We start from the raw sequence: 18549 nt of genomic DNA on the forward strand, positions 1-18549 counted from the left end.
CTGGACTGTCTGCCTCACAAGCTCCAAGAGAGAAAGAAGCACACTTGTCTTTCTTGTTCCTTGTTGTATCCATGGTTCCCCACCATGGTGCCGCCCCCCACAGACATTTGTGGAATGTGAATGAAATGCATGAACGGTAGGTAGTTTTCAGGAAACGAGTGCATGGTTTAAAACAGCAATTCTGAAGGATAGGCAGGCTTGGCCTGGGAGGGTGGGGGTGGCATACTAACGTCAGGCACGCCTTGTTTCCAATCTAGCTCTGCCACTCACTAGCTGGTGACTTTGAGAAAACACTTTCGCGTCCCCGAGCCTTAATTTCTTCAGCTAAAACTTGAGTCTAACTGCCCCAAGGTCACTGGACTGGGGTGTATGTCATGGGAAGGGTTCAGCACCTCTAGTTAGCCAGGGCGCTGTCCCCTGGAGTGAGGCCGAGCTGCACCACCCAGTGCGCCCGCCAGGTGTCGCCGTAAGCGCGCGCGGAGTGGTACGCTGCACCCTGCGCTCCTGGCTGGCTCCGCAACTCCACGTCTTGGATCCTTGTGGGGCATCCAGGCCTCAACCTTACTCCGACTGTCCGCTAGGAGCCGGATTCGTGGCTGCCCCGCCCGGGCAACCACCTGCTGTCCCCACTTGAATAGAACGGGTGAGGGAGGAATATTGCTGAGCCGGTTATCCCCGCTCTGCCAGTAGCCCTAAGGAAGGGGGCGCTGTCCTCCAGAGCGGGTCTCGGAAGCCGGGGGAAGGCAAAACCAGGGTACGACCTAACACCCCTCCGCCAGTTCCAAGCCCGGCCACTCGAAGGGGATGGGAAGGCAAGGCCAGGGCGCAGCGGTTCTTGGCCGAGACCTGATTCCCCCCCACTCGAGGGCAGTCCTTGGGCGCCCACTCTCCCCGAAACTTGCGCGTTAGCGACGGGTGGGGGCTCCCACGTCCCCTCACTCGGTTCCGCGCCCCGGAGCCGGGAGGGGGCGCCGCGGGAGCGCGTGGGGCAAGGCGCGAGCGCGCGCCGGGAGCAGGCGGCCGGGTCCCGCGGGCGCGGGGGCGCGGGGCGGGCGCTCTGGGGAGGCGGGCGGGGGAGGGACAGGAGAAGGGAGGGAGGGAGGGGCGGGGGCGGGTGGCTACAGCGCCCCCGCACTCCCCGCACCTTGCACATTTGCACCGGCAGCTAGCGCGGAGCCCGGCGTCGCCCCGCGAGGCGCTCGCTCCTCCCTCCCTCCTCCCGCTCCTTGGCTCCCGCGCTCCCGGCGAGGCTCAGGCACCTAGCGCGCGGACGGGCGCACAGACAGACGACCCTGGGGACGCCTCGGCCCGCGCCTCCCGGGCGGGCTATGTTGATTGTCCTACCGGGGCCGGCCCGCGGGATCAGCACAGCTCGGCCCGCGACCCCGGCGGCCAGCGGGGACTATGAACCGGAAAGCGCGGCGCTGCCTAGGCCACCTCTTTCTCAGCCTGGGCATGGTCTACCTCCGGATCGGGTAAGGGCCGCTCGCAGCCCCTGCACGCGTGGCCCGGCAAAGTTGGCGTGGCCCGGGGAAAGGTTGTGCTGTTCGCGAGCCGCCGTAGGCCACCAACTTCCGTGGCCCCTCAGAGAAGCCGGGTGGGCACCATGCGGGAGCGGTGGGCGCACAAAGGCTCCTCGCAGGCGGGCATCCCAGGGCCGCGCACAGCTCGAGAGGCATGGGCAAGGGGACCGGCTATCCTGAGAACGTAGGAGTCTGGAAGTCCCCAGAACCGGAGACAGCCCGTGGGGACGCTCCACCTTGGGGGACTCAGAAGAGGGCTAGCTGCTGCAAAGGGTCAGCTAATCCCAGGAGCCCTTCAGACCCGGGCATCGGAACAACAGGTCCAGCAGGAAAACCGAACCCGAAGGCGGGACCACACCGTTCCCAGGGAGCTTAGCCCCCAGAACCCGAGAGGAACTAAGTACACAGAGGCGCGGGCACAGCCGCTTCTAGAGAGACAGGGCATTCCCCGGGTGGCAGGCGGGGCCGGTCCGTGCAACAGGGAACAGGTACCCAGAGGGAGGGACGTGCGCTGGCAAAAAGCACAAACCGCTCCTCCGAGCCCTGGCACCACCCGATTTCCAAGGACCCTCAGGCTCCCAGAGCCCTTTCCTAGGCCGAGGGGATAGCGCCTACCAGCCGCAACAAATACACACAAAGGTAGGACGAGAGCTGGTTTGAGACACCCAGGGAGACAAGCTCGCAGAGCCAGTGCCCGAGAGAGGCGGGACACCACGCCCCCTAAAACTGGGCGCCGGAGTCCGCCGACTCGCGGGTAGAGCAGCCCTCACCGCTTCAGCACTGCGTTTCTACGGAGGTGGGGCCTGGGGCGGTGCTCTGGCTGGAAGGTGGGAGGGGGTGACTCGGGACGCGTCTTGGAGTTGCATTTGCACCACCAGTCACCCTTTGTACTTAGGAGATAATGCGTGTGAAGAAAGGAGGGGTGGGGGTGAGGGGGCTTTAAGGATTGATAGAGGTTCTGGCACTAATGGGCCACCTTGGCAGGGTGTATACAACCTGCTCCCCCCACCCGCAGCAGGGAACCTCCCCACCGCTCTCCTTGGGGAGGGGGCGGGATGCGGGAGCTGCGGCGAGAGGGTGTGTGTGGCAGGTCCTTTGTGTTTTGTCACTGCCACTCCTCCCCTTTGCCTACCCCGCGTCTCTAGAGCGGGGATTTCGCACGTTGACCCGCAGTAGCAGCAAGCAGGTGCGCGCAGAGCGAACTAGGAGGTCCGCCAGCCCCGACCGCGGGCCGAGAGGCGACCGCGGGCGGAGAGGCGGCTGCGCGGCTAGCGTGCTGCCTGCCGGTGTGTTTTAAGTGTTATTGATTCGTCAGTGTCTGGATGGTTTTTCTTTATTCCCCTGCTTTAATCTTCACCTTGGCTCGCGCCCTCTCCGCCCTGCGCTCATCCAGCATCCAGGAAGCCTGTCGGGCCGATTGGCGCTGGCCGCTTGCGGCTTTATCTCCTTTTTAATTAGAAACGGGGCGGAGGGACTCGGGAGGGGAGAGAAAGGGAAAACAACAGAAAATAACCTCCCCGGGCTGCCCCGCCCGCTCGACCTCCCGCCGGCGCCAAGACCTCATTGGCCCCGCGGGGGCCCAGCTACCCAGAGGGAGGGAACCAGGGAGGGCGCCGGCCTGCGACCCAGCGGCTGCCCTTTGGGGCGGGGCGAGGTCCAGGTCGGAAGGAGTTGCAGGGCGATTTGGGGCCAGGCCCTAATGCTCCCTGAGCCTCAGGTTGTCCATCTGTAAAATGGGCATGAGGGGTAAAATTCCTAAGAGGCCTTCTAGTTCTCCAGATGTGACTGGTTCCTCCTTGCGCAGGACTGATGTAAGAGCATGTGTGGCATTCTTATTTTATTTGGATAGTTCAAGTGACTCAAGCACCAGCACTTTGTTACAATCAGATCCAATAACAACAACAACAAAAACAACAACAACAATAATATCAATAACAGCGCCTCCTAAGCACTTTCCATGTTTTAACACGTTTAATTTTCACAGCAAGCCTATGAGGTGAGGTGTAATTACCAATATCCTCATTTTAGCGATGGGAAAAACTGAAGTACAGAGAGGAAACATAGCTTGCTTTAGGTCACACAGCTAGTAGGTGAAGGAAACTTACTTGGCACTCTAGGCCTGCTGACCTATTACATGCTAGACTATTGTTCCTATAAAATTTTGACCCTAATATATCGTTATACTGTCTGCTGGTTTAGGAGTTACCTGGTGGTCAGCTAGGTGGTCAAAGTTTCCTCCTGACTTGTGACCAGAACATCCACTTGACTTAATCTTTCTATGCCATCTGTTCCTCAAACATTTCAAATATTCTAGCTCTATGCTAGACTCTCTTTTAATGGCTGAGATGAATGACCAGCAGCTCTCCCCAGGCTCCTGTTTCAAATCCATCACCTGCTAGCCTCCATGTGTCAATGTCTGTGAGCCTCAGTTTTCAGATATGTGAAATGGATATGGTGAGTCTTGCCCAACAGGGCTGTTTAGAAAGTTCTCATGGGCTGTTTGTTACAGGCCGTACTGCCTTGGTACATAGAAGGGCTGCTGTAGAAGTTCACTGATGCAGTCAGTGCTGCTCACTCTAAGTGACATTTTTGAAGCTCTACAGTCCATTCATTCAGTAGCCATTTAGTGAACCAGTAGACAGCCTTCCTGCCCTCAAAGAGCTCTAATGAGAAAGGCAATAAGCAAGTGAGCACACAAATTAAAGACAAAACATACAGTAAGATATTTCAGAGGACCGTGAGTAATCAAGAGTATTAAGTAAATAAAACAGATTGTAATGGAAAGTTGGCAGGAGTGGGGTGGGGAGACAGGTAGCCCTTGAGGTCGCATGAATGATGACAAGAAGCATGTGAAGCTCAGGGGGTGAGAGAGCTTCCAGGAAGAGGGACCAGCAAGAACAAAGGGCCTGAGGCAGGAAGAGGGCTGATGTGAGGCAGGAACAGAGTGAAAGAGAACAGGGATGGTCAGCTGTGTGCTTGGAAAGGCATAGCATCACCTCATCTCTGGTGCTGTTGACACAGGGGAGGGAACCTCACTTTTAAAAAAAAATCCCAATTCCAGAACAATTTCCCAGACCTGAGTCCAGGATGGAAAGCCTGAGGCACATAGCCCAGTGGCTGACCATGGTCCTTGATAAGTGGAAGCTCTTATTATTATAACCAGAGTGAGACATCTGGGGTTAGGTCTTCTCTTTCAAAGTACTCTTGATGACGGTTAAAGGAAGCTCCTGACAAGTGGGCCAACTTTGTGTAAAGGAACGGCTACCCGCATCATCCTGGTTACCGTGGGAGACTGTTTGGGGTTATCTTGATATTAGGAGATGGCTCCACCCTCAGGCCAGACACCCTGTCTTTACCTTGTACCTCCCCCATCTCTCCCCTCAGCCCCACCCCTTCCATGAGTCCATCAGCGAGTTTGGTCAGCTCCATCTGCAGCTACCCCATCACTGCCACCAAGGCCAAGCCACCACCACCTCTTGCCTGCCCACCTTCCCTGTTCCTGCCCTGATATCCCCAGTCCTCTCCCATGAGGCTGGAGAATGGGATCCTGTCAGTATTGTGCTTACAGCCCTTCAGTGCTTCCTGACCACCTGAGACAATTCCAGCCCTGAACCATCTCCTCTCCCCAGACTGTCCTCCTTCCCAGACTCTGGTTATGCTTCAGCTTCTGTGGGTTCTTTCTGTTCCTTGGCAACCCCAAGCTGGTTCCCTTCCCAGGGCTTTGCATTTTCTGTTCCCTCTGCCCAGAATACTCTTCCCCAGACCTTTCCACTGTTGGCTCTTGACCAGTCAGGTCTCTGCTTCACTGTCACTTCCTCAGGGAGGCCCTCCTTGACCACCCAGCTAGTTGTCATCGCAGCAGCCTTCTTTACTCTTTTCATAGTATGCATCACTGTCTGAAATGGCCTACTGTGTTCCTCTGTGACATGTGCATTGTCCCCTGCTAGCCTGCCTCACCTGCTAGCCTCCACGTCTCAATCTCCATGAGCCTCAGTTTTCAGATATGCGAAATGGTTATGGTGAGTCCTGCCCAACAGGGCTGTTTAGCTCCTTGAGGACAGGGCCCATCATAGTGCTTGGCAACTGATAGGTGTCCAGTGTGTGTCTACGCAGTGAGTGACTCTTGCCAGAATAGTCGTGAGTGTCCTCTAGGCCAGTCGTGTCCAGAGAGGGATACACATACTCCATCAGCATGCAGGGAGAGAATGCTTAGAACTCCTATCAACAATTTCTCTTTAAAGATTTTTTTGGGGTAATCACTCATACATATATACCTGAGCGTATCTATAACATGTGCGAACAGTTGTTTTTTAATGGACATCTGTGCACCCACCATCTTTCCAAGATCACTGCTTCATGAAACTTCGTAGTTTCCCTTGCTTGCCTTTGTGGTTTTACCACATAGAGATGATTGTAAACAATACCAGGGTTCATTTTGCACGATTTTAAACTTCATCTCAATCAAATCCCACGATCACTACAATGGCAACTTTCTTAGTCCATCAACATTTATGTTTGTGACAAACATCTTTTTTTGATCTAAAAAGGAAACCCAGCCTCACTAATTACTATTGTATATACACACTGCACAGATACCAATGTAAAATCACAAATGAATAAGCAGGGGTTGGGGGTGCAGTATCAGAAAAGTTGGGAGACCCCTGCTGGGAGATGCTGGGTGAGGTGACCTGGCTGCATACCCAGCGGGGTCTGGAGGCTGTGCCACCAGCTTGCTGGCCTAATGCTCGGTCTCTCTGTGTCCCCTGCTCCAGTGGCTTCTCCTCGGTGGTAGCTCTGGGCGCGAGCATCATCTGTAACAAGATCCCAGGCCTGGCTCCCAGACAGCGGGCGATCTGCCAGAGCCGGCCGGACGCCATCATCGCCATAGGAGAAGGCTCACAAATGGGCCTCGACGAGTGTCAGTTTCAGTTCCGCAATGGCCGCTGGAACTGCTCAGCGCTGGGGGAGCGCACCGTCTTCGGGAAGGAGCTCAAAGTGGGTATGTGCTCACCCAGACACTGCAGAAAGGGTCTGACAGGCTATGGGAGACCAGAATACGCTGAGGAGCCCCCTGGGACAGCCTTCCTGCCCCATGGTGGAGTGTCCCCCAACATGGGGACCTGAAGGTGCCTCTACTTGAATTCAGATCTCCTAATGAGGGTTGGTTCTCTGGTTTGAATCCAGACCACCCTGACGGTTTATGGCAAAGTTGAAAACCAGCGGCCAAAATGTTAAGTGGCTGATACAGCACTTATGTTGTTTTTCAACTGAAGCCCCAAATTTTAAATGAGCTGTTTTACCTAACAATATGAATTTCTGGCTCCTTTTGAAAAGTTGGCTTACACATGTACCCACATAATTATAATGGGCTGGAGCTGAGAACACAGCTTCCGTTAGGTGGAGCCTGGGCAGCTCTTTCACTGCCACTGTCCCCACCACTCCCTATTGCCCACCCTATATCCACTCTTGTATGCCTTGCCTGGCTACCATGGGCATTTGAATTTCCAACACCGGTTTTGTAGGAATTGTGTGTTGCTCAGACATCCATGCGCCCACATACACAGACATGCACAGTTTCGGGCCACACACTTGGTTTTCAAAGCAATTATGAGAAAAGTCTGGTGGAAGGGGTTGGTCGCTGGGAGGCTGTGATCAGGGTGGGGAAGGCTGGGGTGTGTGTCGTGCTTGTGTGTATCTGGACTGGGGGGCCAGGAACTCTGCAGGCTTGCTTTGAGCTGTGAACTGCCCTGAAAGTCAGATCAGCCTCAGGTTTCTTTACACTGGAGTGTCTCACCTGGCCTGCTCACCTGCTCAAAGGGCACCCCTGAGTTCTCTCTCTCCTTCAGCCCCAACATCAGCAAATCCAATGGTAATGGAAAAGATCCACCTAAAACCCAGTCACTGCTTCGTGTCCTCACTTCCTCCCCCTTGGGTCACACAGCTAGCATGTACGGGCCCCCCACCACCCTGCTGCCTCCTGGCCTTCCTGCAGACCTCCAGCAGCAGGGTCACCCTTTGTAAGTGGAGTCATACCATGTCATTTCCCTACTTGAAACCCTGGGGTCAGAATGAAATCCCAAGTGTGGATCAGGCACGGCTGTCCTCTGCCCCCATCTGCTCCCATCGTCCCCTCCCCCTTGCCCACCCAGCCTCATCCTGTTTCCCAAGCACAGCACGATGGGTCCTGCTCTTGGGCTACAGCACCATGAGTTTCTTCCACCTCAGATCCTTTCCCACAGCCCATACCCCAAGCCTCGGTGCACGTGGCTCCCTCCCAGCGTCCAGGTGTCCCACAGCCTCCCTGCTCACCTGTCTGAAGTCCCCTTGGCCGTGAAGCCCTGTCCCCTCAGCCGTGCACTTGGCACTGTCTGCATCTGTTTCTCACCTGTGGAGAATGCCAGCTCTGTGGGGCCAGAGCTCTCCTGCCACATTCACCCTTGAATGGTTTCTTCCCCCTTCTTCTTGGAAGGAGGAACAGTTTCCTCTTGGTCCTGCAGCAGCCTTGTTTTCTCACCATCTTCTGAAGCCGCTGTCTTAGACCTGAGGGGACCCTGAGGATCCAGGTTTGGGGTGAGGCTGGCAGGGGGCGTGGTGACCGCCTCCTGCAGGGCCTCTCTCCACACGCACGCCCTTTCTGGTATCTTTGTGGTGTAGGTTTTGCCTTGCACCCCCTGCCCTTCTTCCCACTCTTTCCAACATCAGGGCTTGCTTTTCAGGTGGAGAACCAAGGCCTAGAGAGACAGGGACTGCCCAGCTCACACTCCGAGGTGGCACTCTCATTTAGGTCACTGAAATCCCCATATTGTGAGCCTTCCCTTGTCATCACCTGTGGTTTTTCTGCCTTCTCTTGCTCACATCCCGCTCCCTATTTCTGAGTGCCAGGCCTGGGCTCTGGCATTATTTCCATGATGAGGAAATTGAGGCTCAAAAGGGACCCACCCAAGGTCAACAGAAGTGAGTGGCAGGGTCTCCCAGCACAGCTTGTGGTCTTGGGACAGCCAGCCCATTGGTGGCACCGTGACAGTGCCTGCTGGGGTGCAGTGGAAGGCCATGGTGCAGGGCCTCTGCTGTCCAGCAGAACCACCCCCTCACTCCCCCAGGACAGCCAGAGTTGAACAACTAAGGGATCCCTGGCAGGCAAAGGTGGGGGAATGCCACCAGGATGCACTGCCAGTACGTATATATGGGGGGAACAGAGGCCTGAGGCAAGGAGTATTCTTCAGGAGGAGGGCTTGGGGAGGCAGGGTGGCCTCAGAGGGTTCAAACAAAGAGAGGAGTCCTAGAAAACCCATGGGACAGTGACACCGGGGCCTGGAAGAGAAGGGGAACCACAGTGTGGTCAATCTGAGCAGTCTGGATTTCTAGGTGGTGGGAGCAACTGGAGAATTTTGAGCATAGGCGTGACTGCCAAAGTAAGGTCACATTTTATAAAAGAGCCACGATTCAATTACTTTTGGCCCACAAAAATGACAACATCGTATGATTCAACCAAATAGGAATTCTGGAAGAGTCCCGGTACAGAATTCATTCGTTCATTATGTCATTCATTGATTCACTCATGCATTCACCAAATATTTAGTGTGTGCCCACTGTGGCTGGAGGTGGCTGCTGCAAACTGTTGTCAGGGAAGACCTTTGGATTGATGAGGGCGGTGAGCCCCAGGTGTACCTGGGGGAAGAGCATGCCAGGCAAAGGGAACGGCATGTGCAAAGGCCTTGAGGCAGGAACATATTTGTTGTTTTGAGAAACAGTGAGGAGGCTGGGGTACCTGGAGAACAGCAAAAGAGGGGAAAGAGGAAGTCTCAGGGTCAGAGAAGGAGCCAGGAGCTGGACACTGCAACGTCTATGAGGCCAAGTCAGGGGGATGGGTTTTCCTTCAGTGAATGGAAAACAAGGGAGTGACAGGATCCAACTTCAGATTTAGTAGCATTGCTCTGGCTGCTGAGAATGGAATGAACTGCAGAGGGGCAAGGGTGGGAGTTAGGAGTCTGGGACCGTTTTCTAGGCAGGAGGTGACATTGGCTGTGGACACATGAGTGGAGATCCACTTTGGAAGTGAGCTGCCAGGATGGAGACGAAGACCTAAAGGCCACTTAGGAAGGAGTTACCCTTCTAAGGTGGTGGTAGTGGGAGCAGAGGAAGATGAGGTCAAGACGGGAACTGCATCCCCACAAGTCTGAGAAGTCACTTCCCTTCTGAGCCTTGGTTTCCTCGTGTATAAATAGGTATCCTGCTCAAGGATACCAAGAAGCAAGTCTCAAATTTAGACTTTCTAGGCTCTTCATCAGTGATCTCACTCCATGGGGTTGCTTCTTTCTGGGAATGACCAGCCAACAAGGGCTGCTTTGTAGCGTGAGGGATCAGGAGTGTAGCCTTTGACTTTGGGAGCCCTGGCCATCAAATTCACACTTGGACAGCAGGACACATCATTTGCCTTTGAAGAGACTTCCCAGAAGCTCCACCCCATGCTTCTGTTTATATCTCATTGGCTAGAACTCAGTCACATGACCATACTAGCTGCAAGGGAAGCTGGGAAGGATAGTCTTTTATTCAGAGCAGCTATGAGACCAGCTAAGGGTCTGTGACTGAGGAGGAAGAGGAGCATTGGTATGGGGTGGGCTGCATTCCCTGGCATAGGTTCTCCGTCCTATGGTGAGACCTGAAGACTCGCCTTGCACCACTTCCACAACCTCCACTCCAGCCCACCATTCTGCCTTTGTTGCATGGTTCTGTCTCCCCTCCTGAGTGCTCCAGATTCTATTGCATAGATCTGAGGAGGAGGCCATGGGCAGGGCCCTCTTAGATGCTAGCAACTGAAGCCCAGTTAAAGCCACCTCAGGAGAAAAGACTTTCCCTGGCGGCAACTGTGGAAGGTTCATTCTGACTGCATCAGCTAGCAGGGCTTGACTTTTGGTTGTGTGTCCACCCAAACCAATCTCAGAGGCCACGGGCAGCAGTGCTTTTGTTGGCCAAGCCTGGGAGCCCCACCCAGACAATTTCTCATGGGAGAGGGACTGCTCACGACTCTGTTAGAGAGCTTAGGCTGCTGTAATAAAGTACCACAGGCTGGGCAGCTTAGACACAGACGTTTATCTTCTCACAGTTCTGAAGGCTGCAAGTCCAAGACCAAGGTGCTGGCAGGTTTGATTTCTTCTGAGGTCTATTTCCTTGGCTTGCAGATGGTCGCTTTCTTACTGTGTCCTCACAAGGTCTTTCCTCTGTGCGCGTGCCTTTAATATCTCTGTGTCCTAATCACCTCTCCTTAAAAGGACACTAGGCTGGATTAGGGTCACCCTAATGGTCTCATTTTAACTTAATCACCCCTTTAAAGGTCAAACATCCAAATATAGTCACATTCTGAGTTCCATATGAATTGTGTGGGGAAGGGGATACAATTTGATCCCTAACAATGAGCAACCAGATTGCAGCCTGGGGAAGGCCTATGGGGTGTGGTGGGGGCTCAGGGGTGAGACTCCAACGTGGGAGGAGTGGACTGGACAGTGAGATGGCCCTTGACCTGGGTCTTGAAGAGTGGGAAGAATTATGTTGGTCAGTGAATGGGATCCCAGGCAGAGGGAACAGTGGCACAAAGACATGGATGTTTGATGGCTAAGCGGGTGGTGAAGAGGAGTCTGCAGCTTCAGGGGGTAGGGGTGAGTAGCCTCAGGTGAAATGACAGGCTGGCTATTCAAGGGTCTTAAAAAATGCCAGGGATTATTTGGGCGTGGTGTGTGGCCCCTATCAGCTTTATCAATTGCTACCCAGTGTGGCCCTTGAGGACTTAAGAAGGCCTTCAGCCCCCTCCAGGTTTTTCCTTTTCTTAAATAGTACAATGAACCCTCCCTTGAATCTACCACCTGATAGAGCGAGGGTGGGTAATTTACACCCACCCCTGTGAGGATCCCTTGTGCTCCCCTTGCCTCTCCCTCCCAGGCCACACTTTCTCTCTCCTGGTTCTTGGGGTTCCCATTCTTTGCTTATTTTTAATTTTTATTTTGTTTATTTTTAATTTATCATATAAATGTATTCCTTGGAAGTCAAATATTTGAATTTAATTTTATGAAGAAAGGCTTCACACTATATGAAATCTTTGGCGATTTACTTTTTCACTCACTGGTAATAAGGCTTATTTATGCTCCTGGTAGCTGTTGTTGGTGCACTTTGGCTGTAGTGAATAGATGCCAGTCTGTGCACGCATGCTTTGGGTTGCGGGGTCCGCGTTGTCTCTGACCTCTGCCGTCCCTAGCAGCGACACCATCGTCCTGGCGCACATCTCCGGCACCCCTGTGCATGCATTTCCCTTGGGTCTATACAGAGGAGTGGAATTGCTGGTCACAGGGTGTGAGTGTCACCTGATTGCCAAACAGCACTCCCACCAGGAAGCGGTGTTGACACACGGCTTCTCCGGCACATGGGTGGCCTAGGTGTCTTCGTTTCTGCCTCGGGGATGACTGTGAAGTGCTTTTCCTCTGTCATCTTTAGGCACCGCCCTGAAAAGTGATGCAGTTCAAATTTTTTTCCTACATTTACTGGCTGTGCATGTTTACTCTTCTGTGAGTTGCCCATTCATACTTTTGCCCATTTTTCCATGAGGTTATGTGTTCTCCCCTCAGTTTTGGCCATCGTGGTGGTATCGTGTCCTGGCGCAGGGAGCAGAGTGAGAGAGGCTGGGCTGTGAGGGGCTTCCCTCTCCTGTCCTTCGCATTTACACTGAGGACCAGTAGGGGCCAGTGGCTGAGACAGCTCTCCCTCATATATCTCCTCGTTTGGTGTCGTCCACCCCTGAAAGGAGGCCTGTCTGCCTCCGTCTCAGGCTCAGAGCAAGGTGGAGGCTGACCAAAGTCACGTGGCTGTTCTGTGGCAGGACTGAGATCAGTGGTAGTTCACTGTTGCTGGGAGATTCTTCTGTTTGTGTGAGCCTGCCAGGTTTGAGATTTTCAAGGCTGCTGTGAACTTGAGAACCTTGTCTTGTTGCTGGGTTGTGGGGCAGCCAAGCGAGCACTGGCATCAAAGTCACAGAGCCAGGATTCCATCCCAGCCCCACCCCTACCTCGCTGGTGACTCTGAGCAGTACTGCACCTTTCTGAGTTCAGTCTGGCCATCTGCAGAATGGGGGCGTCACACGGACCACCTTGCCAGATGGCAGCAGTGTTCTTCAGGGTATAAGACCTTGGCATCAGAGGATGTCCCTTTGCCCCTCCCTGGAGGCCTGCATGCTCCTCTCAGATGAAGATGAGCTTCAGAAATTGGAGATGCATGCTCTAGATTTTATTCTTGTTACAACAGAATGTGGAGATGGAGAGTAGAATGGGGAGAAGCTATTGGTTCAATTACTAATCTAAGCTCACCTGTTGGACTCTACCTACAAAATCTATCCCCCAGCCTGTCCACTTCTCACGACCTACACCACCACATCGTGGTTCAAACCTCCATCTTTAGAGAGTCGTTGCCCAGACAACTAAGTCAGCCTCCTAATGCACCCCTGCCCCACAACCCACACAGCCATCCAGCATAGCATCTTCTCCGTGTTGCTCTGATCGTGGCGGCCCCCGTGTAAAACCTTACTGAGATTTCCTATTGCTCTGGGAACAAAATACTGACAGGCCCCTTACAGCCTCAGTGACCTGCCTACCAACCCCATCTCCACCCCAGCTTCTCTGGCCTTCTTCCAACCCTCAAGCATTCAAAAGTCTTTCCCACCTCAGGGCCTTTCCCCTGGCTATTCCCTCTCCTTCTGTTCTTCCCTTCTGGGCTCCCATGTCACCCCACCCTGCAGACGCCTTCATGACTCCCACATAGTGTAGACTGCCTGTACCTATTCACCCCTCACCTTGCCGTGCTTTCTTCGTGTCACTTTACTACTCCAGGGCCTATTCTCAATGTATATGCTCATAGCGATGTGTAACGGTTCAGCCCTGAAGCCAGCTGCTCAGTTCTTTTCCCAGCCAAGGACTTAGACCAAAAGGCAGTAATGTCAGTGCCCATCTCATAGGTGTAGGAGGAGATTACGTATTCCCCGTGAGACACTCAGAGCCATGCCAGAGACATGCTCCACAAATCATAGTTGTGCTGTTGTTATCGTCTGTCTCGAGCCAGAAGGCAGCTTCACCAGGAAGCAGTGCCTGGCACAGGAGGGCATGGTCACCACGGGCTCAGTGGATGTGACGACAGGCCTGGCGAAATTCTCTCTGGAACAGGAGGAAGAGCAGAAGGGTGAAAGGCAGAAGCTGCTAACGGCAGGTGACTGGCCCATGCCCACACTCTGCAGTCTCTGCTCAATCGCCCCTCCTCCAGAGGCCTTCCTTGGCCACGTGGCCTGAGACAGCATCCCGGCAGGTTCCTCTGTGCTGCTGTCTGTGCATACTTGCCACTTGCACAAGTGACTTCGCTGACTTTTGTAATGGTGTGTCCAACAGCAATCTTCTTCCTCACCACGGGGAAGTCCTTAGAGCCCGGGCCTATCATGTTCTCCCAACACCCCCAACTCCTGGCACATAGTAGGTGCTCAGGAAACACATGGAGAAATGCATGATTCCCAGGCAGGCCAGCTCCTCCCTGCCCAATATGCCAACCGTTGTTCTGAGCCCGTGAGGACCAGGCCCAAATCTTGTTTACCTTTTGACTCCCAGGTCTGGGTGGCACTTCATACACAGGAAACACTCTTTCCTCTCTGTTGTGTGAGCAAATGCTTTTCATTTCTGACTCGAAATACAAGATTGAACATTCGTTCCTGCACATTTTCACATTTACCCATTTTCGCCCAGCAGTCTGTTAGCTCTCTGCATTGGCTTCAGAAGGGATAAAAATGTTGATTAAGTCAAGGCCTAGGGCAGACCTGTCCCCCACAGCATGACTCAGAGGACTGTCCCCAGGGTCTGCTCAGCAGAAGGCTAGTCTCTACTTCTATCCCATCCCCACCAGCTTCTCTGTGGAAAAGGGAGGGAAGGGGCGTTCCTGGGATGATAAATTTAGAACTCAGAACACTGTACTCCCTGCTCAAGACATCCAGAATCCCCACACGCATGCTGAAGGTTCTTACAAGTCCTGCAGATGAGAGAGGAGTTTGAGCAGGCTTCCGCTGCAGGGTCCGCTGTGCTCTCACCTTAGACTCGGCGACCTTCTGGTGGAGCTGCTCTTCAGAGGCATCCACACCAGGGAGCACTGCTCTGGAGACCCTCACAGGTTGACTGTGCACGTGGCGTGGGTTTTGTACTAACCAGGAATCCTCCAAAGTACATTCACTCACACCCACATCCAGCATCTTCCCACAAGGGCACAGCAGAAGCACTTTGGAGCTTCTGACGATGTGGATGGTGAAATGTAATTCTAGTCAATGTTACCCTTGAAAGTCCCTTAAGTCAGGCACAGAATTCAGAATACCTGGTTTTCTATACAAGTACAGTATAGACATTATACCTGTGGACTCATGTGTATAATGACATGCAGTAATGCACAATACACAATGAGGAGTACCTATCCAAAACATACGTATAGTATTTTTTGAGTTCTTTTCTTTCTTTTTTATAGTCCACATATAAGTGAGATATATATGGTATTTGTCTTTCTCTGTCTGATTTATTTCACTTAGCATAATGTTCTCTAGGTCCATCCATGTTGTAGCACATGGCAGGATTTCATTCTTTTTTTATGACTGAGTAATATTCCATTGCACATATACACCACGATTTCTTCATTCATTCATCCTTCAATGGACACTTAGGTTGTTTCCATGTCTTGGCCATTGTATATACTGCTCCACTGAACATAGGGTACATATCTCTTTGAGAGAGTGATTTTGTTTTCTGACATAAATACCCAGAAGTGGAATTACTGAATCATAAGGTAGTTGTATTTTAATTTTTTGAGGACTCCCCATACTCTTTTCCATAGTGGCTGCACCAATTTACATTTCCACATATACAGTATTTTAATCTATTTTTTCCCTTGGTTCATTTTCTTGAATTCATATAAATTAAATGTTCATGGGATCACATACTATGTCCCCCACCCCATGTGTCCACCATTTATTCATTTATCTGTCCCACAAATATTTACTAGAATCTTCTGAGTGGCAAACAGCTGATGAATGGGCCACAGGCTCTGCCCTCAAGGAACTCACTGGCAGGGACAGACAGCCAAGTTGGGGCTGAAATGTGCTCTGGGGGGTTCGTAGAGGCCCTGAGTAGATGAGCAGGTGGACTGTAGCATGGAAGGCAGGGGTCACCTGAGAGGGGCTGGCCACACCTGGGAGAGGAAGCGTGTGGCAGGGAGGAGCAGCCAAGAACAGCTTTCAGGTGTGACCCAGCTGGGGGGCAGGGATTCCGAGATGGAGCACCCTGGACTGCAGGGTGTGGGGAAGGGAAGGACGAAAGGCTGCAGAGTGACAGCTGCAGAGAGACGTGGGGACCGTCAGTCCTCAGGGTTTTATGTTCCTGACTCATGGGTTGCCTGGGAGCGGAACTGGTAGAAGAGTTTCTCACCTGTCTCAGGGGAGAGATAGGACATGGGAAGATAATCAAATTCTTAGCACATATAGAAATCTGCTATGTCTCCAGCATTATTGTCAACAAAGAAATGGTGATTTCCTGACGTGTGCTTCTGGGGACAGCTGCATTCTTTTGCAAATACTCATGACCTCCTGTTTGGTACTTCCCTGCCAGAATTTTTCCAGGGATGGGCACAGATGGCCTAGGATTCAGGCCCTGGGCCCCACCCTCCTCTGCCTACAGACTGGGTAACTTCGGTGCATTTCTGGGCTTCTGCTCCTGGCACATTTGTCAGCACTTCTCCTCCTGAATAGTCACTTCAGCAGCTCCCCTCTCTCTCCCTGGGGTGACCAACTGGGCCTAGGAGCCCTCCTCTGGGAATCCATGTGCCTTGCACAAATGGCACAGCACCTTCTGGGGCTGTGAGAGTAGATGTAACAAACACACGTCTGGTGAGCTAATGACTTCTTGGAGGGATGTGTTGGAAGACCTTTCCAATGAGAGAGACAGACACAAGGGGTGGCCAGCTCCACTTTCTCGCTGCCATTTCCTAACAAGACGCCATCTTGCCTGAGCAAAGACCTTTTCTTTCCCTATTCTTCTCTAGAACACAGCTAACAAAGAACTTTTTGTCTCATTTGCATTTTTTGCCAAACTCAGTTCATCCTGGGTTTTATCTCTCCTGACACTATTTTTAAGATGAGTCTTTTGTTGCAATCTCTTCTTTCTAGCTTTCATATGGTAGACAAATAGACACACACAGACACACACACACACAAACACACACGCTTTCACACCTTCCATCATTCATTCATTCACCTGTTGAGGCTTCCTAGATAAATAGTCCAGGTCACCACAGCACAGTGGGCAGAGATTGATCATTCAATTCCACACAAATTAAGGATGGCTAAGGTGCTCGCCACAAGCAGAGGAAGGGACTATCACCAAGTCCCTTCAGCAGGACACTGGAGCTGCGTGCGTCTTGACGGGTGTGGTTAACCAATAATACATCTAATCAGAGCTACTGCTCGTGGATCCCCTAGCAGGTGTTGTGTGGGCCTGTCATGTGCCTTGGGCAGAGACTGATAATTCAGTTTGACACAAAATAAGAATGGGAGGAGAAGGCATTTCCAGGCCGAGGGAATGCAGTGTGCAGAGGTATGGAGACAGGAGGGAGCAGGTGCCAGGAGGTCAGCAGTGTGCTCCGCCCAGCTTGGTGGCGAGAGAGACCCTTGAATGGAACCGAGACAGGAGAGAAGGGTGGAGGCGGGGGCCTGCACAGGTCCCGTCTCTGTGTGCCTTCTGCCTTAGCCAGGCTCAGCCCAAACACATACTCTCTGCTCCCTCCGTTCTTCCAATTGTTCATGGAGAGGCCCCCTGGATTCCCTGGATGGAGACAGCCAAGCGTGGCATTCTGAGCGCAGGAGGGCTGTGAACTGCCATGCTACAAGGCTGGCAAAAGCAGCCTTTTTCCATCTGTGTGTTTTCCAAATCATCATATATTTCAGCTTGTGTCATTGCAGATTGCTCACTCTCTGACCCATTGGCTTTAAATAGAAAAAGAAAAAAAATACAATGCACTTTGTGGTTTCCAGTAAGATACCGTAAATACACCCAGATAATATTCCGGTGCAAACCATTTACAGTGGCCGCACAGGGCGGTGGAATGGAATCTTTTGGGCAGGCTTGGCCACTAGTGTATTTCCTCTGTACCCGCTGTGATCGTTATACAGCTGGAATGTGTGGAGGGCGTCAGCCAGGCTCCCCATTTGCATCTCAGTGATAACACCATGCTTTACTGGGCACCTTCTAGAAGCCTGGGGGTTTCACTGAATCTTCATGGTAACATGGAGGGGCCCTCCTGGCAGTTCCCATTTTACAGATGGGGAAGCTGAGGCTTCCATGGGATTCCATGCTGGAGACCCTGGTTCAAATGCCCCTGGTCTCTCTGAGTCACTGGAGACTTTGGGCAAATCTCCTGGCCTCTGTGAACCTGTCATTCCAGGTGGTCTTCATGTCTGTGGCTCTGCGAGTCCATTCTCTGATTCCAGGGACATTTGGTGGGGGTTGTTAGGGCCTGCCACTGCCCTCTATAGCTTCAGCTCCCCATTTCTCCTGGCTCACCTGCTCCCAGCACCTGCTACACCATGTCAGGGCCATCAAACAGGCTGCCCCTGAGCGTAGAGCCCTCTCTCCCCCTACAGAGAGCCTCATGGCTGGCTCCTCTTGCCCCCTGATCTTGTCACTGCCCTGTTCTACGTTTTACAGAGTCCTCAGCTGCCACTGAGTGATTTGACCTCACCATCTGTCCCCCATAAAGGCAAGGCCTGTCTAAATCCCTCCTATCAGTTTCCCCAGCCCCCAGCATGGTGCCTGGCACACAGTAGGTGCTTAGGAAATATCTGTAGAGTGAAGGAAGAGGGCACATGGCTCAACCAAGGGGAGGGCTGGGTTTCATGGAGGTTCTTCCTCTGCTTGTGAGCAGGAGGGAGAGGTGGATGGTCAGGGCAGAGGTGGAGTGAGCCGGTTCCTGGAGGGTG

General features: G+C 52.9%; 1 protein-coding gene across 1 annotated transcript in view; it reads left to right on the top strand.

The window, feature by feature from the left end:
* The first annotated feature begins 1092 nt into the window (after nucleotides 1-1092).
* WNT7A (Wnt family member 7A) overlaps nucleotides 1093-18549 on the top strand; it is a 64245-nt gene continuing 46788 nt past the window's right edge. The window contains exons 1-2 of the mRNA XM_019753572.3: nucleotides 1093-1475; nucleotides 6296-6522. Coding sequence (XP_019609131.1) covers nucleotides 1405-1475; nucleotides 6296-6522 — 298 coding nt within the window. The 5' untranslated portion in view covers nucleotides 1093-1404. The remainder of the gene's footprint in view (nucleotides 1476-6295; nucleotides 6523-18549) is intronic.

The sequence above is a fragment of the Rhinolophus sinicus genome, chromosome 17 (assembly GCF_057876585.1).
Source record: "Rhinolophus sinicus isolate RSI-liver-muscle chromosome 17, RSI-T2T, whole genome shotgun sequence".
Classification (NCBI taxonomy): Eukaryota; Metazoa; Chordata; class Mammalia; order Chiroptera; family Rhinolophidae; genus Rhinolophus; species Rhinolophus sinicus.